The sequence below is a fragment of the Podarcis liolepis genome, assembly GCF_965112155.1.
Source record: "Podarcis liolepis genome assembly, chromosome: 6".
NCBI lineage: Eukaryota > Metazoa > Chordata > Lepidosauria > Squamata > Lacertidae > Podarcis > Podarcis liolepis.
The window spans coordinates 78,009,697-78,033,007 of NC_139559.1; the positions used below are offsets into that span (position 1 = coordinate 78,009,697).

A 23,311-nucleotide genomic window follows, 5' to 3' on the forward strand; every position below is an offset into this window, starting at 1 on the left:
TACATATTGGAATGCAATTTTAGTGCAGTTTTGAAATGATGATGATGATGATGATGATGATGATGATGATGACAGATTAATTAATATGGAAATGGGTCAGGAGAGACTTATGAGCAAAGATGTGCAGAAGTTACAAGGACTTCAACAAGACTGAACCACCCATCACCCTAGGTGGAGAAACAGCTGCTATTTCTGTCTATGGCAGCCTTTTCCAAACTGGTGCCCTCCACATGATTGGACTACAACTCCTATCAGACCCTGCCAGCATTAGGAATGATCAGGGATGATAGGAGTTGTAGTCCAAAACATCTGGCCAGCACCAGCTTGGGGAATGTGAAGATACATGAGTAACAGCAAAGGGCAACATGCGCCTGTGGTATATCCCTGTCACTCGAATTACATATCAACAATTTTACAGACTTCTTCTAATGTTCTGGTTTGACCATATTTGGAAAGAAAAGTTGCAAATAGCAGATGCTACTGAATTTTGGAAATGTCTGGAATTAGCAATAGATTTGGGTTCTGACTGAATCATGACTGGGCTGCCCCGGAACACATATTTATGAATAAAGTCATCCAGCGTGCAAAGTCCTAGATAACAGAGAAGACAGAAGGCAGACTTTTGTAAGACCAAACGAAAATTAGATCAAAACTGATGGGATTCACCTATTCATATTTGCCACAGACTTTAGGCAAGTTTCTGAAAGAGGGGCCCTTTCAGCCAGTTGCCTCCATGCTATTCCAGGTGGCACAATTCTGAGGCAAAATCCTTATCACGTTAAATAATTTGAGGCAAAGCTGCATTGAAGAGGTCAGTTCTCAAGGACTGTACCAAAATCAATGGTTACTGGAATATTTATGAGTTTCATTACTCTAATTGCCCCTGGGAAACACACTAAAATGCTTTCCTAACTAGAAAGTTTATTATCTCTACAGATTTCAGCCCTGCAGGTACAGCTAAATCCTGCATGCCAGACATGAAAACGGTGCCTCATACAATCTGTGTCTCAAAGGAAGCATAGATTTTGCAAGTCAGCAAGTCTTTGGAGGGAAAAAAGGGGGGGAGCAAATTAGCATCGTAAAAAAATAAAATAAAATGATGCACAGAGTTCCTCAAGAGAGTATGGCTAGGCTTCACTTGGATCTTCTCTTCTAAAAAGTATTTCATTTAAAAGCATCTCTTTTATTTCTTTTGCATAATCCTTGCAGTTGGGATCTGGCCAAAACAAATGCAGCAGAGCTCCCATTTGGGAGCAATTTCTCCATCTCCAGTCAGGCTGTGAGATTTATGAGGCTGTGGGATACCGTTCCAAGCAAAGAACTGAAGGGCCTTTGCTATGAGGCCTTTTCGAAGCAGACTGGACTGCTCACGAGAATATATTCTACGGGGAACAATCCAACTTTGAGTAGGCCAGGAGGGTACATGACTAAATAGGTCTTTCTCCCCCCTCCCCACATCTCCAGCTTCTGAAATGTGATTTGTCTGGACACAGTTCAGCACATTTGAGTTTACAGTGCAGAGGGAATATTTACAAAAGTCGATGTTGAGATTTCCCTCTCAATAGGCTTCTAAGGGAGAGAGAGGCTCACAGTCATTCAAAAGATTATTATTATGAGGAACAGGAATAGGATTCCTTTTAACCTGGAAAAGTATGGTGTGCTGCACGGCTGCCATACTATAAACGAGATAAAGAGGGCAGGATGGCACGTTCCTCATTCTGTGTGCCAAATCTTACTTCAGCACAGGTGATGAAGCAGAGTTCTCCACTACACCGTAGAACAACAACTGGCTTGGGGGCTGCAGGACAGATCACACGGCACAAAATTTCTTGCCACTTTTTGCCCCTCCGAATTTGCCACCTGAGGCAGATACCTCAGTCTGTCTCATGGAAAGGCTGGTCCTGCTACTAATCTGTTCACCAATATGATAGCTAAAAATATATAAAATGCCTGCTAGTTGCATACCCTTCTTGCATCTTGCCCTTACTGAGGTCTGAAGGCACAGTCAGACCCTCCAAGTGTCCGGATTTTCCAGGGACTGTCCCGGAATTACTAAAGCTATCCCGGTTTCTGATTTGATCCCAGAACGTCCCGGTTTTCCTTTCTCCTCCCCTCCTCATCTCCGAGAACACTTAAAAATGGTGGGTGTGTATGTGTAGGTGCAAAAACGGAGTCCTGTTTATACTGAAAATAAAATTCCTGCACCAAATGAAGGCATACAAAGCCCTTCCTATAATTTCGCAGGAAAAGGTAACAAATCCACTTTAAATTCTTTCACTACAATGTGTTAGCAGCCAGCCATTTTTTAAGGAAACATGTGGTGTGTTTATTCTTTTATTTTAAAGGGATCCTTACACTGTCTACTCAGAAGTAAGTCCCACTGTATTCAAAATAAAATAAAATAAAAACATAGCAATGGTTATCCTGAATTCCTTGTCAAACCAGAATTTCTCTGGTTTATGCAGTGATGTTTGAAATGTACATAGATCTGCGCTAGATTTTTGGCAGCTTAATGAGGCATAAACCTAATTCTCAGTGTGACAGCCTGTCATTAGCAAGAATTTTTCTATACTCACTTTTTTCTTGTTTATTAATAGTCAAATAATAATTTTATCAATTAATACCACTCAATACTTCCTCAATTGGTATTACACAAAGCCTTCAGATCACGTCAATCAGATCCACACATCACATAGATGTACAGAAGCACAAGTGACCATGCTTATAATTTTCATGCATCAGCTGTAAGGTGAAAGGCGAAGACGCATCAATCTAGTGAGATTCATAAGCCTCAGGTGATTCTAGAGCTCATTAATGTGCCCGCAAGGGGACCATCAATCCCACTCTGTGCATTAATGCAGAAGTAAATATTTGGCCTTTGGGCTCTAGGACTCTTAGTACACCGTCTCAGTTAAGCACTATAATGACTCGTATGGGGAATGGCCATAGCTTAGTGGTTGTGCCTATTCTTTGCTTGTAGAAGATCCCAGCTGCAATCCTGACAACTCTAGTTCAGACTTGGGAAAACTCCTATCTGAAAGCTCCAGAAGATGGCTAATAGAACTGAGCTACATGGACCAACTGTCTGGCTTTCTATGAGGCAGCAAGTGGTCCTCTTTCTCATTTCCTCCCTCGTCCTTCATCTGTAAAGACCCTTCTCCATCACGAACATCTTCCTTGCCTTTCACCTTCTTTCCACACTATGAGGACCTCATGGTCTTCTAGCACTTGAACACTGACCAAGCCAAAAGATAGCCAGGGCCAACTCCTTCAGATGTGTTGGTATTCACAAGGGCTTTTCCCCCTTTTTGATGAAGATTGCCCCAATGAAAGTCTCAGCCAATGGGTTTTCCAGTGCATTCTCAGTCACTACCATAGTCATCATATAGAAAGACATCACTCGGATGCAGACTGTACCAATTGCTGTGTGTGCACAGCTCAGTAAACTCAGCTGGTGAGTGCCAACAGGGCTGCAGCCAAAACAAGGCTACTAATAAACAAGACAGAGACACCTGCTTGCCTAGGGAAAGTTCAAGGTGTGCAAGAATAATATATATATATAATACAACCATAATAACCCAAAAAAATCTAAAGAAGAATGAGCATGCTCACCAGCCACAGAATGATGGGGTGGGTGAAAACGTCAGGCAGAGGATGGAATGGATAGAAGCATTCACACCACAACATTGCATTACAGATGCTAATTGTCTTATACGAAAGTATTTACTATGTTTGTGGTATGGGTTTTTTGCTTTCTTTTGCAATTCTCCAAGCCCAGGGCCACGTCTTGGGAAGATCAGAATTGCATATTTGAGCTGCAAAATTTGACCCCTGTGGTTGTGTACAAGACCAGAACAAGGCTGAAACATTGCTGCATGAGTAGGTGCAGCAGCCCACAGCTCAGAGAGGGATGTTTCCATGCCTACCAAGCAGTGGTGGTAGCAATGCGTCTGTTTGAAGAAGTGAGAAAATGCTAAGGGACATTTGGGGGAAGTCAGAATGCCTTGAATCAGGCATTCACTGCCCCATGGCAAAATCCAAAAGCAGAGCACTGCTCTCTTGCTTGGCTGAGAGATGCATTCTACAAGAAAGCTGGTATATACAAGGCTGCATATACAGGGGTAAGGGGAGAGAAATCCTATTCTTGCTGGTGACTGCTGGGCCCTCCTATATATTCACAAGACATGAAACTCAAGTTCTGTTGCGGTTCTCAACCTGTGGGTCCCCAGATGTTGTTGGACTACAACTCCCATCATCCCTGAGCTCTGGCCTTGCTAGCTAGGAGTGATGGGAGCATAGCTGTCAGCTTTCAGATTTGAAAATAAGGAATCAGCAGCCTCAAAAATAAGGGATCAGCAGCCTCACCTGTCCCAGGGACAGTCTACGGGATATCTAACAATCTGGAATAGCAGCGGGAAACAGTGCTGGAATAAGGGAATTTCCCGCCAAAAAGAGGGAAGGTTGACAACTATGGATGGGAGTTGTAGTTCAACAACATCTGGGGACCCACAGGTTGAGAAAGGCTGATTTAGGGGAAAGCAAACCTCTCATTCTTCATGTGGCAGGTAGATATTAAACAGAGCATGCTTTTTGAGATATGGAACTACAATTACGTGAATATTCTGTCGGTTGGACACACTCACCCCCATCTGCGAAAGGCATGGGACAAAGTCTGTACAAATTTTACGCAAGTGCAGCATAGAGCCCGATCTACGTACAGCATCCTGGCCCCAGAAAATCCTCTTGGCAGGCCTGTTGGCACTGATACAGGTCTAATCGCTGCCCCAGCTACAGGCTGGCATGGCTATCTGCCTGCAACCCCCACCCCACCCTTCTACTCCAGCTTACATGCATGGCAGGGCTGCGAATGAAGTAAATGCCCTACTGTTTCTTAAAGCCCTGTAAGGCTGGGGAGGAGGAAAGTATTTGGACTCTTTGTTAACCCTTCCAAGCCACCACAAATTTCTGTCCAAGCAATCTGTGGCCGTTTGTGCAACTGAAGTAATCCAGTGCCTGGCAAGCTCTTGCTCCCAGTTCTTCAAAATGCACCATGGAAATTACGGAGGTTTCATGGATAATAATAATAATAATAATAATAATAATAATAATAATAATAACAACAACAACAACAACTTGTTATTTATATCCCACCCTCCCCAGCCAAAGCGGGGCTCAGGGTGGCTAACAACAATAAAATAATACAACATTCTAAAATCATTTCAATATAAAATAAATTCAAATCAAATTAATGGCAACCATTGGGCTAGAGTTCTGTGAAGATTGCCAAAGGAGGGAGTCAGGCTGTGCCCTGGCCAAAGGCCTGGTGGAACAGCTCTGTCTTGCAGGTCCTGCAGAAAGATGTCAGGTCCCGCAGGGCCCTAGTCTCTTGTGACAGAGCGTTCCACCAGATCGGAGCCACAGCCGAAAAAGCTCTGGCTCTGATTGAGGTCAGCCTAACCTCTCTGTGGCCTGGGATGCCAATATGTTTTTGTTTGAAGACTGTAAGTTCCTCTGTGGGACATACCAGGAGAGGCAGTCCCGTAGGTACAAGGATATCGTGCTCCCTTCCAGCCTCGCTGCATTCAGAGGGGCAGGACACAGCGACAACCAACAGCAGTGCAGCAAGAGAATAGAGGTCCCATTACCATATGCCAATGGCTGCTTATGTGTTAGAGGTGGACTGAGGTCAGATCCAAGCATAAAGGCACTAATTGTGGCAGCCCCATCCTATCTTATTCTGAGGTCAAGTATGCATGCTCCCAGCCACCCACTGCCTCATGTTGCTCACTGGAAAGGATCCAAGCTCTCTTCCCTCTCAACAGCAGTGGCTAATATCTACCCATCCCAGCACCTCACAGGCCACTTCTAATTCCTGCTTAATAAGTTGTGTTGAAATTCATACTGGGAAAATGCGAAGGATCAGTTTTGAGTCTCTCGAGACAAATAATCATAATAATTTATGGCTAAGCACCTGGAAAACACAAGCACTTCACCTTCTAAACAAGAGTGGTTAAGTACAGTCGTACCTTGGAAGTCGAACAGAATCCGTTCCGGAAATCCGTTCGACTTCCAAAACATTTGAAAACCAAAGCGTGGCCTCCCTGCAGCCAATCGGAAGCCGCGGAAGCCCCGTCAGACGTTCAGCTTCCAAAAGAATGTTACAAAACTGGAACAGTCACTTCTGGGTTTCAATCGTTCGGGAGCCAAAATGTTCGAGAACCAAACTGTTCGAAAACCAAGGTTTGACTGTACTGTATGGGAAGCCATGGAAGCCACTGTCAGAACACAAAAGCTTTCAGAAAGGTGGTTCTTTGGTGGTCCTGGGCATAGTTGAATAAACATTCTTGTAAAAACCTTCTGCTAGGACTCACCATTCTGGCCTTCACGGTGTGGGGGACATCGCACAAAGCATGTCGCATGCATGATGTCACACGTGTGATGCATGACACACACAATCTTGGTGGCAACCTAGCACCTCTGTCTAGGGCATGAGGATAGTGAATGTACACCTACTATAGCTAATGAAAAAGAAAGGTATTACTCAAGATTAAATGTCTTTCGTGATATAGGTGAACAGAACCATATTCTTCAATGGAACTAGTGATGTATTACTGTTCTTTTAGAAACAATCTATAGAAAGAAATGTTAAAACATGTGTCTGAGCATTTGAGACAGATGGCTAAGCACATGTATTAGTAAGGAAGGCATTATCTTTCACTGTAAACAAACTCTCCGATAGCATGAACCCAGCATACCAGTTAAATGTGCAATAAATCTAGTAGAACATGACTCATTACTCACCTCATCAACCTGAGGTTCCTGAGCTTGAGGAGCATTGGGCACAGGGGAACCACAGTCTGGGCTATAATGTTCACAATAGTCATAGGCTGCTCTGGGATCGCCGACAATCAACAGCTGCTGGATATCACCCTGCCGGGAAACATAAGAAGATTATAAATTAGCAACTCTTGCAGGTCACAGGGAGTAATGAAAAGGAATCCTTCTTCTCTGCAAAACAAGCCTGGTTAAGTAAGATGCATCGAACAGAGGTTTAATTATTGTGCAGAGCCCATTAATTTATCGGAGTAATTTATATTTGTCTATTATGGCTTCAACATGACTTGTTAATGGGTTTCGCTGTGTACAAATAGGTGTTTTATGGGGAGGTGAAATCATTTTGTGGCAAGAGCCAAATGTTTAAGCCTTTATGTACAAAGTGGTTGTATGTAGGCTGCTGCTGTCTTCTTGTGATTTGATAAATGGTAACAATGCCACTCATATATTATCAGACAACCGGGATGAGAGGCGAGGCATTTTTGATGGCTGACTCTTTGGGCAAGTAGAGAGTCTGAAGTTTAAGCAATTACATTTTTTAAGTATTCAAACTGGATTTTAAATAAACTGCTGATAAATAAATAGCTGATGGCATGACTCCACCAAAGTCCGGCACGTCAAACAGCACAATCCTATATATGCCTACTCAGAAATAAGGCCTACTGAGTTCAGTGGGGCTCCCTCCCAGATAAGTAACCACCAACAAGCGGTGCCTAAATCCCACTAACTTCAAGGAGAAACAGTTAAGAAAGAAAAAGTTAACCTCAAAAAATTTTGCAGAACAATTAAGCTTCTCTTCTTCCTGTTAAAATATGTTGGGTTTACTTGGGTTGAAACAGATTCTTATTTTGGAGAAACAGCAAATAACAAGTAACAATATAATGCACACACAAAATGAAATCAGAAAATGAAAAGAATTGAAAATAAATAGCTAATTATTCCAGTTTTCCAGGCAAGGAGAATGAGTACAGGCAACAGCTGTTTTGTGCAGGGGTTGTGTTCCTGAACCATGTGTTCCCTGGCAAAGCATATACAAGCCTGCTTTGCCCTGTTCCTTCCCCTTTTCTGGTCCAGTATTTCGAATTGAAATATTTTGAACTGAAATCATACAAAAACCTCCTAATCCTGTTGAAAAGAAGCAAATGCTTTCAACCCCTCATTTCCAGGGTTTTTGACTATATACACAGCAGCAACAAATTTATTTAAGGTATGCTCGCAAGTTTGTTTGTTTGTGTTCATTTCAAAGAAGGAAGGGGGCAGGATGACAAGACAGACAAATACAGTCATACCTCGGTTCCAGTTACAGATAGGTAGCCGTGTTGGTCTGCCATAGTCAAAATAAAAAAATTCCTCCCTGTAGCACCTTAAAGACCAACCAAGAACTAACTTAGTTGGTCTTTAAGGTGCTACAGGAAGGAATTTTTTTATTAGTCATACCTTGGGTTAAATATGCTTCAGGTTGAGTGTTTTCAGGTTTCACTCCATGGCGACCCGGAAGTAACGGAACGTGTTACTTCCGGGTTTTGCCGCTGGCGCATGCACTCAAAATGACATCACGCGTATGCACAGAAGTGGCTAAACGCGACCAGCGCACACACAGGCGCACAATCGCGTGTTACGTTCTATTCAGGATGCGAATGGGGCTCCGGAACGGATTCCATTCGCATCCAGAGGTACCACTGTAAGGACAACCAAAAGGTAAAGAGGCAAAAAGCTAACAAAACAGCCATAATCTGAGAAGTCAGTAAGTCAAAACAGGAGAATTCTGTTGCAGAGAAAAAGACCTGTGCCAAACTGATTAGTGGCAGAGGAGATCTGGAGTGCTGTGGGCAGGATGACTCCTCCTCCTCCTTGTTTGTGCACCCCAAACGTAGCCCCTGATCCATATATATATATATATATCGGATGGCAACAAAGTCATAAGAAAGAGACAAATGCAGGCAGAAGAAAAAGGCTGGAATGGATCTGCAGCTTTTGCCTGTGGAGAAGGGAATCTCCTCCTCCCTTGCTACCATAGATGGAGAGAATCACCCCAGTGCCACTTCCAGAGCCAGAGCCAGGCAGAAGTTGCAAATCTATTTCATATCCATTCCAGCATTTTTCTTCTGCCCCCCCCTCTCCCCATTAGTTCCCTTGATACTAGATTATTTTATTTTTTTAAACATTAGGATGTGCCTGGGCACACCTATGATGCCCAGTGTAGGCTTGTGCACCATGTACAATCCCACTCTCCCCACCCACCTTACCATCAATTCCATGTCTTGTGCATTGGTGTGCATTAATCTGTAGTGAGTCAGCCACCCTATTAGTGTGCCAGAACCTGTGATCCTAGTAATAGCTGCCAATATGCCACATGCAAAGCCCTCTTCACATTAACCTTTCTCTGTGTGGTCATGTAGCCATCATGTGAAGGAATTTAGACATGCACACCTGCCCTCTGAGGTCTCAAGACCCTTCCAATTCTACAACTCTGTGATTCTGTGATAAATCAAAATTAAATCATAAAGCAAGGCAGGGACTGCATCACTGTCAACAACTGGCTTTAGTGCATTAAGTTCAGTGCTGGACTGTGGCCACAACAGCAACCAACCACCTATCACAAGTTAGGCTACAGAAAGAGAATAATTTTTGAGAGAGCTGGAAGTAGTTTTGCTTGCAATGGTGTGCAGAAATCCAACATTCTGAATCGAAATGTGGCTGAAAGGGAGCGGAGATAGGATGCATGCAGACACCAGAAGGAATAAACCCTCTTTCAGCCTGCTTTCCTTTTAAAAAGTTGCGATAATGACGGACGCTTCCCCTGCATGTTGTGGGAATATTAATGAAATTTTTACTTGCATATTAAAAACAGACTTAGCTTCGCTACAACACCAGAAAAGCAATGAAGAAATCAACCCCTGGGCTATTATTATGATTTGTTCTGTATTTAATCCTCTTGTTAATCGAGCGCATAGAAGACTAATGCTTTAATCTTATTTTACTTACACTGGTGCAATTGACTCACAGTTATTCCTATTACCCTTTCCCCCATTCGGATGTTTTATAATCTAATAATCATCCAGAAGCAACACACAGTACTTTACAGTCACGCTTAAGATTCCTTGACTTTAATTATGTTTGCTTATGAATACTGCTTCGGCTGTTCCAAAGTGATGACTTTTAACGCGATCATTCTTCCCACCCCTTCCTTCACATTCACATACAGCTTCAGAAATATACATGAACTGAACTGGAAAAGCTACAAGCCTCTGCTTGAACATTTTCTCCCTCTCTCTTTTGAAAGGAGGAGGAGGTGGGGGGGAAGGGGGGTTGTAAGCTGCGATTCCTGCCCTTTCTTTTGCGGGCTGCTTGAATTTTTATTCATTGGGAACTAATCTGAAATTCCTAGGGGGCACGATTCAGGACACATCGCTCTGCTAGCACTGAAGCCAGCATGTAAAGTATGCGCAACCCTATGTGCAGGTTCACACACGCATTCTCATCCCTCAGCAACAACAGGGAGGTTCGCTCAAAGCCCCTCCTGCGCTGAGAGACTCTTGCTACACCTGAACCAATGTGGGGCCCCTTTCCTGACGAAATGTGTAGCTGGTGGGGTTGCAGTGTGCAGTGTGACCCACTCACATTCTTCCAGCTCACGGAGGAGTCTGAATGAGTTCCCTTCATGACGCCAAGCGATGGTGCCCACAGCGAAGAGGCAGTCACAAAAATAACACCACCGGCAGAACTTCATACCCACCCTTCAGGTGAAAATAGGGGCGTGTCTCACTCCCCCTCACCAACTGGCCCTCCCTGACCCCCCATTATTTTGTGCCCCACCCACAGAGCATTTCCTGTCATTTTCCCGCCACCACTTCACCAAGGTGACACAGCACACACAGTGCCAGATTTATGTATAAGCTAAACAAGCTATAACTTAGGGCCCCACGCTCTCTTGGTGCTCCCCAAAAATTTAAAGGGGAAAAAACCTAGATGTACATTTCCAAAATATAAGATAAAAAACACATGAAGTAAAACCTACATACAGTAACAGTGTTTTGTGTTGTGTAGGCTCCTGTGATGTAAGTCCTGGGCCCCGCCTGCTAGCCTGCTCCCTAAAATATCACTGGTTTGCTCATTTCTATGTATAGGGTGCCTACATTCTGCATGGAGTGGTTGCATGGCAACATGTGCAAATGGATTTATATACCTATTAGGTCCATAAATTACCATATACCATATATTTAACACACAAAACAGTGACAATTTGTTGTTGACAAAGGACAGCTGGACATATAAAGGGCCCCATTACCTTCAGTAGCTTAGGGCCTCATCAAACCTCAATCCGGCCCCCAGCACACACACCCTCCACCGGCCCTGAGAGAATGCTTTAATCCCAATTTTATCTTATTCCTTGGTAGATTTACAAAAAAGGAAAACACACCCCGATAAATAATTTTTAGAAAGGGCCAAGTTTAGACATGGATGCACAAAGCATTTAAAAAAGGGGGGGAGGAGAATCAAGACTGCTTGCACTCTGCTCCCTTTCATCCTGCCCTGAGAGGCCTTGCCCACAGCCTCTCTGGGCAGAATGAAAGGGAGCAGGACTGGGCTTCAGCTACCACAACCTCTCCTCCTCCTCACCCACTCTCCAGCAGCCGCTACAAGCTTTCCAAGGGAGCGGTGGCCATGTAGAGACAATGGAGAGGTCAGAAGATGCTTCCTCACAGCTGCTCGGGGCAAGCGCCAGCTTATCCTTGTCCCTGAGCTTGGTAGTGGCAGCACTGGCGGGGGAAAACAGGGACATTCTGGGATCAAATCAGAAGCCGGGGAAGCTTTCATAATTCTGGGATTTTCCCTGGAAAATCGGGACACTTGGAGGGTATTGAAATTTTGCATTGTCAAACTCCATACCCTCCAACATTCCTCTGATGAAAACAGGGGCATCCTATTCCATAATACAGTGGTACCTCGCGTTACATACGCTTCAGGTTACAGACACTTCAGGTTACAGACTCCGCTAACCCAGAAATAGTACCTCAGGTTAAGAACTTTGCTTCAGGATGAGAACAGAAATCACGTGGCAGCAGCGGGAGGCCCCATTAGATAAAGTGGTGCTTCAGGTTAAGAACAGTTTCAGGTTAAGAACGGACCTCCGGAACAAATTAAGTTCTTAACCTGAGGTACCACTGTAAAAATAATAAGAACTTTTATACCCCACCCATCTGGCCGGGTTGCCACTTTGGGTGGCTTCCAGCATATATAAAACACAATTAAACATTAAAAAAAAACTTCCTATGCAGGGCTGCTTTCAGATGGCTTGGATAACTCCATACCCTCCAACATTTCTCTGATGAAAATAGGGATGTCCTAAGGAAAAGCGGGATGTTCTGGGATCAAATCAGAAACTGGGGTGGCATTTGGAAATCAGGGACTTCTCTGGAAAATAGGGGCACTTGGAGGGTCTGAGGCTCCTGGTCTATATTCCTCTGCCCCATGCAGACAGCTGATTTAGACTTTTCAGTGCAACTATGTCCACAATGCCGCACACAGTCTCTTAATCTGTGTGTTAAAGCCTTTGGGTGCAAGCGACGAGGCCATATGGACTAGACCTGCTTGCCAGCACCATCCACTATTTGTGCATTCAGTCAACAAGTGAGGCAGTTCAGTGCTCATACAGGTGTCCACACCAGGGGTTTCTCTGCACGAGGGGGAATCTGCAGACCAGAATCTGCTCTTGCATGAAGTAGCCCTGCCTGAATACATCAGTACAGAGCACCATGTACAGAGCCCCTTTTCACATTGGTTGCATGGACAGCGAGGGGCGTTACTTTTCATTTCTAAAACCCAAAGCAGTTTATGACAGTGGATTAAATGGTATCAACACAATAAAGCAATTGTGTTAAAACACAGATGTACAGACATTTCATTTCATTGTTCATTTCACTTTTAATTTGTATACCACCATTCTCTATTACTATAAAGAAGGCTGTTTACAAGCTGAAGAAACAGCAAAATAGACAGCAAAATCAAACACATAATAACAATCTGATCCGATACAAAAAAAAAGTCTCAGTAACTTTATAAAAGCTGAAGCTGGAAAATGCTGTGTGTGAGAGAAGGAGAGATGCCTTCTCTTAAGAGGTTGTCTGCTGTGACTAGAGATATTGCTCACACCCAATCAAGGCCCCGATAATAAATTGGCATGCCTAGTTACGTGCAGGTTGAGTTTTCTAAAAAGCCTTGAGGGACGTTTCAAGTGATTGATCTGCAGTTTAAAATGCCAGATTAGCTATCCTTCCCTGCTTCCTCAAAGCACAAACAAATTCTTACCTAGGGGAAGGGGTAGCAGGCAGCCGAGGGCTTGCTCAGCACAGGAATGGCCAGATGGGATCTTCTCTTTGGGAGAATATGAAGGACGGAGGGTTTTCCCCAACAGGGATGGGGGGGGGGGTTGACTACACCCAGTTTGCACATTTGAACCTCCCCACATCAAATAATTGCTCCCCCATCTTCTGCAGAACTATTTTTTTCTCTCCTGTAAAAATATTTACAGATTTTATGAACTGGCTGGCATTTCCTTAACTAAGTGACAGCCATGGTAAATATAAATAAAGATGTAAGACATGTCTGTTTGCAAGAGATCCATTTAATTCAGTTCCAAAACCCATAATGATCCTTTGTTTTCATGGATATTATTATCCCCAGTAGCTTCATTTTAAAGTTTACCTAGATCTGTGACAGTGACGTAGGATGGGTTGTCAGCACCTGGGGCCACGCAGATAGTGGGGAAGGGGGGAGAGGGAGAGAAACAGAGTACATATGTGCATTCAACTGCCTAACAGCAGCCACGTCACTCAGCGTATCACAGGCGCAGAGATAATAAAAGAAGAGTCGTTCCATTTTCTGGAGAGGTCACTTCATGGTTTGCATGAAGAAGCCATTTTCAAAGGAGCCCAGTGACTGAAGCATGCGGCTGTATTGAGGCAGCACCAGGTGTTGAAATTTTGCCTGGAAAACGGGGACATTTGGAGGGTCTTTTCTCTCAAGTGTCGCATCCCCTTTGCGCAATGAGTTGGAACTCTTAAGCTGGCTGTGGGTGGGGCCAGAGACAAAATGGGCAGACACTGATCTTTAAAATTTCAGCGGCACACGCTGCAAGCCCAAAATGTAGTGCTCCCCCCTCACCTTCCATTCTGCTCAATTCAGTTGTGAAGCTCTTCAGCGCCCTCTGTGTCAGCACCCAGTGTGGCAAAACCAGTCACTGATATGTACTGAAGTTCTCACCCTGGACCAGCAGGGGGATGCTGTAGACAGTTTTCACTCAGGTCCACATATGCAAATAAGGGATTGAAAGTGACGTTCAGTGATTGGATAGTTACAAAAAGTTGTTACAGTTGCATTGTAGTGGAGCTCTATATAAGCAGGCTGGCTGAACCCTTCAGTTCAGTTCTGTTCTGTGATTAAACAAGAGCTGTTTGAAGAATCGCTGTGTCGTCTGATATATTCACCCACAGCTTAACAGTCACACTGCCCAAAATTCACCTCTGACCCTTTCCCCTCTTTCTGCTGCTCCCGTCTCTCCATCTTTCTGCCACTACCTTTGACCCTTTTTTCTCCTCTGTGCTGCTAAAATACGACTGAGGCTACCCAGCTCACTCAAGTCCCACAATGGAAAATGGATGCACACAAGAAATATGGGGTGCATATATCTCTGTTTTTTATATGGAGGATAGATGTATCTGAAGTCTTGCCATTTTCCAGAGAAGCTTAAGGAAAAAGTAATGATGATGGGAAGCCTGGCACACTTAGAACATAACTAGAAGTTCCAGGGGGGGGGGGAATGGAAAGGTAAGAAATGAGGAAGAAATATCCCCCTCTTTCCCAGCTTCAGAACATTTTCCTTCAGCAGATTTCAATAGAACTGCACTAAGTTTGGAAAATAAACTCCAGTGCCGAATGCAGATCTGGGAGGAAATTGAGCACTTCCCCAAAACTGAAGGGTAAGACTCCAACCTTTGGGGAATCATTGCTGCTCAATGGATGTTCCAAAATCTGCAAGGTATCAATGAGCCCAGAAGATGGAAACAAAAAAAGAGAGACTTCCTAAAATGATCCCTATAACTCGTTCTGCTGCTTCTAATTTTGCTTCCCTCTTCAGTGAAAACTCAGAGGGCAGGAGTGAGGGGAAGAAGTTTAAAAAAGAAAAAAAGTTCTTATTTGCCTAGGAACAGAATGGCTTCTTGTAGGTAGATCTCTCTCCCTCTCTCTCCCCTCTGATACTTTTGGATCCTGGCCAGCTTCACTCCATGCTCTTTGTCTTAGGTGAAAAAAGCAAGGACCCTGAAGGACTCCATAGCTCTGCCTGCCTGCTGAGGCCTTGTTCTCGTGCTTGAGATGCTCATATCCGTCAGCATCTGCACTGAGGCAGCTGTTGGGTGTATTCCCAGGGGGAATAGCCTGGCGATCACTTTCTGTTTAGTTAGGCAGTTGTATTTGTGAAAGCCTGTTGAGGCTGGGCCGCCTCGACGCTGGAGTTTTGCTGTGCGCTGCACTTAAAGCTGTGGATTTCTGGCAAGGGCTGGCTCTCGCTTGGACCATGTGTTTGCAAGAAGCACACAGGGTCTTGTTACGGTTTGGCACCACATGTAGAAAATTACTTAAAGCTGCTGCTGTTTCCCTGGCCGCAACTTCCAGACCCTCCCTTCTGCCAGCACTGGGACCGAAGAAATGGGAAACTGTGTTAATAAGTATCCACATTCAAGCAGAACTGCAAGGGTCACATCCTGAGGCTTCAGGACCTGGTAAAGGTGGAAATAATGTTGGTTGTTAGCTGATTGCTCCTATGCTGTCTCTATTTATTCTTTACAACATTCCTCGTCGCCTCTACTTCTGGAGTGGCTGCAAACTTTATCCAGCAATTGTGTTTACTTTCGGTTCAAATGGCAGGCCAGAGATTTTGTCACTTTGCCCCCAGTTCAGGCTTTTAGGTCAGCAATAATGCTCCCCCCACCCCAAGCAATAATGCAGATCACAAAACCTCCTCAGGAAAAAAAACACAACACCTTCTATGAGCCAGGAGATGGTGCATACGAATGTATCCCTTTGAGGGTGTATGTCTGATTTGTATATTAACAAACTGGAGAACGTGCAGATAAGGGTGACCAGGAAGTGGTCTGGAAAGCAAGTCCTATGAGGAATGGACATTGTTAGCTTGAGGAAGGAAAGATTAAGGAAAGACATTAAAGGTCCCAATTTTACAGGGACAGTCCTAGAATTACGAAAGCCAACCCAGCCTCTCATTTGATGCCAGAAAGTCCCTATTTCCCTCACCAGTGCTGCCGCCACTGAGTTCAGGGAGGAGCCTATGTTTCTCCCAAGCAGAGGCTGCAGCAAGGAAGCATCCCATGACCTCTCCATGGCCGCTGCTGCCAGCCTCCTCCCTTGGGACAGCTCATAGTGGCTGCTGGAGAGTGAGGAAGGAGGCTGTCGCTGTCAAGGCCCAGCCCCTTGTGGCACATTGGCTCTGAGGGGCAAGCAGATGGCAGAGCTGCCCGGGTGGGAGGAAAGGGGGTACCTTTACCCCCTTTGGGGGATACTTTGCTCCAGAGGACTGGAATGAATGGGTAAAAATGACAAGGATGCATATAAGAATTAGGGCTGTGTGGTGCTGGAGGAGACTCTTGAGAGTCCCATGGACTGCAAGAAGATCAAATCTATCCGTCCTTAAGGAAATCAGCCCTGAGTGCTCACTGGAAGGACAGATCCTGAAGCTGAGGCTCCAATACTTTGGCCACCTCATGAGAAGAGAAGACTCCCTGGAAAAGACCTTGATGTTGGGAAAGAAGGAGGGCACAAGGAGAAGGGGACGACAGGGGAAGAGATGTTTGGACAGTGTTCTCGAAGCTACCAGCATGAGCTTGACCAAACTGCGGGAGGCAGTGGAAGACAGGAGTGCCTGGCGTGCTCTGGTCCATGGGGTCACAAAGAGTCGGACACGACTAAATGACTAAACAACAAGCACACCTCATGCATTTAAAGCACAACTTCCAATCTAAAACAAACATTAAAACATTTTGTTTTTTCCATTCCATGGGTAGCAGTGAGCAATCATGCTTAAATACTGTAAATAAAGGAACTGATTTCTTTCTTTTATTCCTTCTTTTTTTAAAAAGAATGGCTTCAGTGCCTCTACCCCTTCAATATGACTGCTCAGGTCAGGAAAATGTAACATTCCTACAGCAGCTATGCCAGACCCACTGATGTGGACAGAACATTGCAGAACGAACATCCAGTATCATCAATATCCCTTACCATGAGGAAAGTGAGTTGCAGTTCCACATTTAGCTTATAGCCGAAGAGCAATGAGCCACGCATCTGGAAGCAGTTGGAGAACAACACTGGTAGGTTCTATGTTCATGCTCTGGCTAAGTATCAGGAGTCCAAGGTGCTTATTGAAACTATTCTCCTAACAGCAGAATCTCCACTGATTCAAATAAAAAAGGCTGGGTAAGTGCCAAGTGCTTCTAATTAGTTGGTTGACATTAAAACCATAGACTGAAAATAACAGCAGTCTAGACAGCCTGGATATCATTACTATAGAATTTGGAATAACCTGCTGCAGAATTCATCTAATCTTCCTGCAAAATCGCTAGGGGACTGAAGATTTCCAGCAGCCGTTTAATACAATCTATCCCTCTGCCCAAAGTCTGCTGCAGACAATAACTGCAGAAAGACATTTTTTACACCAAGCACCTGCCAGGTTTCTCAAATGCTGGGAAAGCAATACGTGATGAAACCAAAACTTTCTCTGCCCGCTATAGAAATCACTGACACCAGGCACTTGATACTTTAACCCCAGAAGCTGGGTTCAAATGAGAAGCAGGTGTTGCAGAGACTGCGGGAAATGGATGTAACTTGTGATCAGAAGAAGTGGGAAGTAAGACCAAAGGGCTCTCCTTCTACCTTTGCCCCCCTACCTTTCCCCCGCAAAACCTACTCTTTCATGCTTTCAGCAATCCATGGAAAACCCGAATTGCTATTTGTTCTCATTCAATGTTAAAAAGCTGATTTCCTGGAGAAAGTGGAAGGGGAGGAAAACCGTTTAGATGTGGACTGGAAAAGTGTGGACCTGTACCTAGAAAGTAGGGGGCAAGAGATAAGTGTGGATGAGGCCTCAATCACAGAAATGTATGGTTGGAAGGGACCCTGAGAATCATCTAGTCCAACCAATATGCAGCTGCCCCATATGGGAATCAAACCTGCAACCTTGATGTTAACAGCACCATGCTCTAACCAACTGAGCTATCGGAATGAATCCTTGGAGGTTTCTCCGAGTCCAGTCTCTTAAAGTCAGCAAACTGGAAAGAGGGTCAGAGCCACATTTTGAAGCATGTTTGATTTGTGTTTGAATCTTAGGCTGCGGCTATAGGAAAACCATGACCCTATTAAGGGCATCAGCTGTGAGCCCCTCCATCATGGGCTCAGGTTGTATATATTTCCTGGAAAATCAAAGGTGTCTTTGGAGTCTTCCTAAAAAAAAGCTCAACATGGGACAAGTTTGCTTCAATTCCTATGAGTTCTTATTTTTAAAAATTGGGTTGATCCAATACTTCATCCACACCTATGTGTCTTTATTTCCCTCTATGATAGCTTATTGTCGTGGTCAGGTATGATTATACACAAGAATGTAAAGATATAATTAAGAACAACCCTCCCATTAAAAAAATATAGTGAGAACTCAGAGGAAGTTATGTTTTCGGTTGTTCCAGGTTTATTTAATTATTGCTTCTTTCTAACTTTTTGACGAAGTACTAGCAATTGCCTCAGGGAGTTTTCTCTTCCCAAGATTCCCAGACAGGCTGTACACTTTACAGTTGGAATCCCCCACCCTGCAATGAAAGGAAACGACTGTCCCAGGTCTTGACCAATGGGAAATTTCCAAGTACTCCCATATACAAATAATTGGTCCCAATGGCATTACTGAAGTGCAAACTAGCAAGCGGTATTAGGTGGGAGTGAACCATATAGGTCACAGATTCCCTAATCAGAACATAGCAACAGCAAGATCTCATGAAAAGATGTGTATTTACTTCCCAAAGCACATGGGGAGTAAATAAATACAGTATTTATTTAGATGACCCAGAAAGCTTTTTTTTTGCTCACAAATGAAATCCTGACGTCACTAAACTGGGCAGCGGGGATTTTCCCTTAGGCAAAAGATGAATGACATTATTTCTTATTAACACCGGGGAAGGGGAGGAAACCTATTTGCAGAGACTAAACATTAGTCCAACAATTTTCCACTAATTGACCTTCATTAGTTTATTTTTATTTTGCTCTATATACACAAGTCCAACTATGCTGGTTTAGACCAAAGGTCCATCTGTTCCAGTATCAAACAAATCCTTACAACTAGCCTTCCAGGAAGACCATGGAGAAAGCAGCCCTCACATATTATTTGTTCCCAGCATCTGGTAACCCAAGGTATATTGCTTCTAAACATGGCTGTTCCTTTTTCTTTGCACTTAGTTATAGCTATTAATAAAACTGCCCTCCATGGATCCATCTTTTTAAAAAAATAAATAAATCCATTGTTACAAAGAAGCTTGGCTCAGCTGGAACTCTGCACATGCCAGAAGCCTAGGTGCTCATTTTGATAAGCTTTTGAGGTTCTCAAGCTAAATAGCATTCTATCAGGGGAAGCCCTAACAGTTCCGGAGGGGGGGGGGAATTCTCCATGGTAAATGCCGTGCAAGGGAACTTCCCTGCAATAACCAACAGGCATAAAGAATTGTGTAAGTGCAAGCCTAATTAGTCCCTGGAAACTCTACCATATCTATTGCATCTTATTTCAGCATTAATTACTCCTAGCAGAGTGACAATACAATACGTATACTCCAGCAAGCACACACTCACCCAAATTGGATTAAGTCTCTTTACAGCCTTTAGGAAAAGCCTCCATCTTTCCCTGGAACAGATGCCTTGGACAACTGACCGTGAGTTTCGATTGACCAGAGATGCTTCCCACTCGAGTCAATTAACATTTAATGTCCCTTCCACCCAGCCCTGTCCTTAATAGGTTCATCTTTTCCATATAACCAAGCACCTCTGAGTCCCCACATTGTTTGGTTTTCTGTCAAGGAGATTGTTCCATTTCATTGTCTTTTGCCAGTGGCCTTCCCCACTCATGGTTTAATGGTCTATCCCATTAAGTATTGCATTCACTGAACTGCTCATCCTTTCCAAGCCTGTTCCTGACCTGGGAACGTCTATCAGAGCACACCTTTTCCTTCACCTTAGCCATGTCTCCATATTTCTCAGCCACATTTGTTGTTCTTCATTTTGGTTAGTCACAGCGGCACAGCAAGCTGACCAGGTGCCCAGGGGAGACACGTGGCTCGGGAGCGCTGCAGGCCCTGTGGTGAGTGCCACCCACTATTTTGTCACCCCTCTCAGTGGTGACACCCAGAGCAGTCTGCCCTCACCACATCCCCCTTCCTTCGCCCCTGGTTAGTCAGGACCCATGTGGGAAGCGCAAGCCAGTTTCATGCCAAAAATGGAAATTTACATTTTTGAACCATATTTGGAGGGTTCTAACAGGATCAAATGTTGCCTCAGGGTCTTACTATCTAGGCTTGCCTACCTTTGATGACCTTACCACATCCTGACCCTACTGGTTTCCTTTTCAGGAGGCAGTAGCAAGTACCTGTCTCTATATACTGAGAAGACCCAACACCCACTTTACAGAATCTGTTCCATAGCACACAGACCCAGTTGTTAGCACGTAAACATAGTTTGTGGTCTATTTTTCTAGAAAAAGAGGTGCCGGAACTCCCCTTCTTCTCTTATAATGGCAATGGTGCCTACCTGAGAGCTGAGTTCCGGTGAGTTCCAGCTGAAAAAAGGCCTGGTTTGTGGGGAAACTTGGAAGACAGCTTTCCTTTGCCCTTTCTTCCTCAGGACAGTGTCTCAGTCCTTCTTTCTACATTTCTTATTTCCCTAATTTCAATATCTCTGAATTCTCATGCAAGTCTAAACCCTAGCCATTTGTATCTCTGCAGCCAACATGTTGAAGCATTCAAGCTAGACCATAGTTTGTCAGGCTATGTACATACAATACCTTTAAAAACACATTCAAAGGACATTCTTTCCCCTCAAAGAATTCTGGACACTGTAATTTCTTAGTGGCTTCTAGGAGTTGTAACTTGATGAGGCATAAACTATCATGTCCAGAATTCTTTGAGGGGGAAATGTGTTTCAAATGAGCTTCAAATGTATATTGTGTGCACAGGTTAAGTGTTATGTGTGAACCAGCTCAGTAAAACCAACAAAGGCCACCCACCCCCTCTGAGAAACCCTTCATTTTGTACATCTGTCTGAAGATGTGGATTAACTAAGAAGTGACGAGGGAGATTTCTAAAGAGACACAAATGTACAATACACTTATGAACCACAGGATTTCATTTGCTCTTTTATTGCCCGCTGCCAGCTTAGCCCAACCTTTGAAGTGAAAGGCAGAGTGTTATTTGAGCCATCCAACTATGTAATAAACACATAAGATAATATGCATGTGTTTACTGCCACAAATCTTTGGTGCCTTATGTGCAACATTTCTTCAAAAATGTTAAACGATCAATTATCACACTAGATCAAAGCGGAGGATTTAATGAATCCCATGTCCAGGATTTGCCAAGCTTCAACAGCAGGCTACAACTGAGATGTTATAATGCTAACATATAAATTAAATTTTAAACACTCTGGCTACACACAGTGTTTTGGAACTGTAAGAAAATGCAAATTATTCCCAGATTCCTAAAAAAAACAACAGACTGAAGGCAGAGCAATTATCAGAAGCTTTCTTCTCATCTTGCTCTTTTCTTTTTTTAAAAAAATAAACAAGCCAAGAGGGAAACAGAAATTGATTTTCCCCACACCCCATACCATTTCATCGTGCACACTGATATTACTTAGACAGCTTTGAATAAAGAAGGCATTTATTTTTTCAAATTCTTTCCTAGTACTCTATACAGTTGGCCCAGTTTGGTTCCAAGAGCACCATGTATACACATAAATAGCATATAGCCAAAATTCGGTTACCCTTGGAGCTCAGCTAGCCACCCTGCCTTCTGTAAAGCAACCAGTGACTGGGCAGGGGAGACGAGAGCATCTTTACCAGTCCCAGAGGCAGTGCCAAATTCTCCAGTGCTCTGGGAATGAGGCTGAAAAAATACCATCCCCTTTCACAATGGACGAAAACAACTAAGTACCGGTAATTGGGTGAGAGATTTATTTCATAAAAATTCCACTAGATTGGACTACAACTCCCAGCAGCCCCAGCTAGCATGACCAATGCTCAGAGATGATGGGAGTTGTAGTCTGAAATATCTAAATTGCATGAAGTTGCAGAAAGGTGAACTAAATTTTTCTAATGAGCAAAAGATCAGATGTGAGAACTACTGAACTGGCTGACCAGTCTTTGGAAACAGTGCATGCATACTATTTTTTGAGTACAAGAATTCCTACAATTTGACTTGTCTTCTTAATATGACAAATCAGACCACAAATTATACTTAATACTTCATTTATTGCAATCATGTATTCTCAGGATGCACGATTATGCTTGTAAAAGCTTTACAGAGCAAAAAAAAGAAAAAAAGAAGAAGTAGCATTTGGATGGATTTCCTGAATCAGAATGGAAGTTTGCAGCCAAAACTGGGATTTTGGCAATTTACTGAAGAAAGAGAGTTTGGGAATTTAAAGGATTTCTCGTAGCTATTAGGAAACACGGAAACAAGGGACATAGTAAGAAACAAGGGATAGTGTAATCAGGAAGAGGAATAATGCAACCTAAACTAAAAACCATTATTTCTGCAAGAGGAAGCATTGCTGGGAAAAATACTCTTTCTGCAAATTGTTCTAGTGGGATTTTACTAATATGCTGCTGGAGAGGACACATTCTCTATTCTCGCAGCTGAGTCTTATGTTATTCACACCATCTGTAGTAAATAAAGAGTGACAAATCCTTAAAGTTGGCAAAGTATTAAAGAGTACCACTTTTTACCCACCCTTTAAGCTACTGATAGTTCACTGGGAATATTCAAGAAATTCTTGCATCAAGGCCACAGGCAAGTAAACAATGCTACCCCTTTCTTCTGTGGTTTTGTGACATGGTAATGTCCTTTCTTTGTTATCCTATAATGAAGTAGTCAGCATAGCAGGTATCCGAATCATTTTAAATAAAACTTTGGAAACCAAGAAAAGATTGAACCACCACCTTTATATTACTCATACAATGGAGGCTCAGATTGCGAACGTGATCCGTGCGGGATGCACGTTCGCAACGCGCAGCATTCACAACCTGCAGCGGCGCATCTGCGTACATGCGGGTTGCAATTTGGCACTTCTGCACATGCGCAAAGCACAATTTAGTGCTTCTGCGCATGCACGACCGCCAAAACCCAGAAGTAACCTGTTCCTCTACTTCCGGGTTTCGGCGGTC

At 43.7% G+C, this 23,311-nt stretch overlaps 1 protein-coding gene across 4 annotated transcripts in view; it reads right to left on the minus strand.

The window, feature by feature from the left end:
- Positions 1-23,311, minus strand: part of COL11A1 (collagen type XI alpha 1 chain) — a 254,225-nt gene that overhangs the window by 171,051 nt on the left and 59,863 nt on the right. For all 4 annotated transcript variants that reach the window (XM_083510880.1, XM_083510881.1, XM_083510879.1 and 1 more), the window contains exon 5: positions 6,802-6,930. In XM_083510880.1, the coding sequence (XP_083367006.1) occupies positions 6,802-6,930 (129 nt within the window). The remainder of the gene's footprint in view (positions 1-6,801; positions 6,931-23,311) is intronic.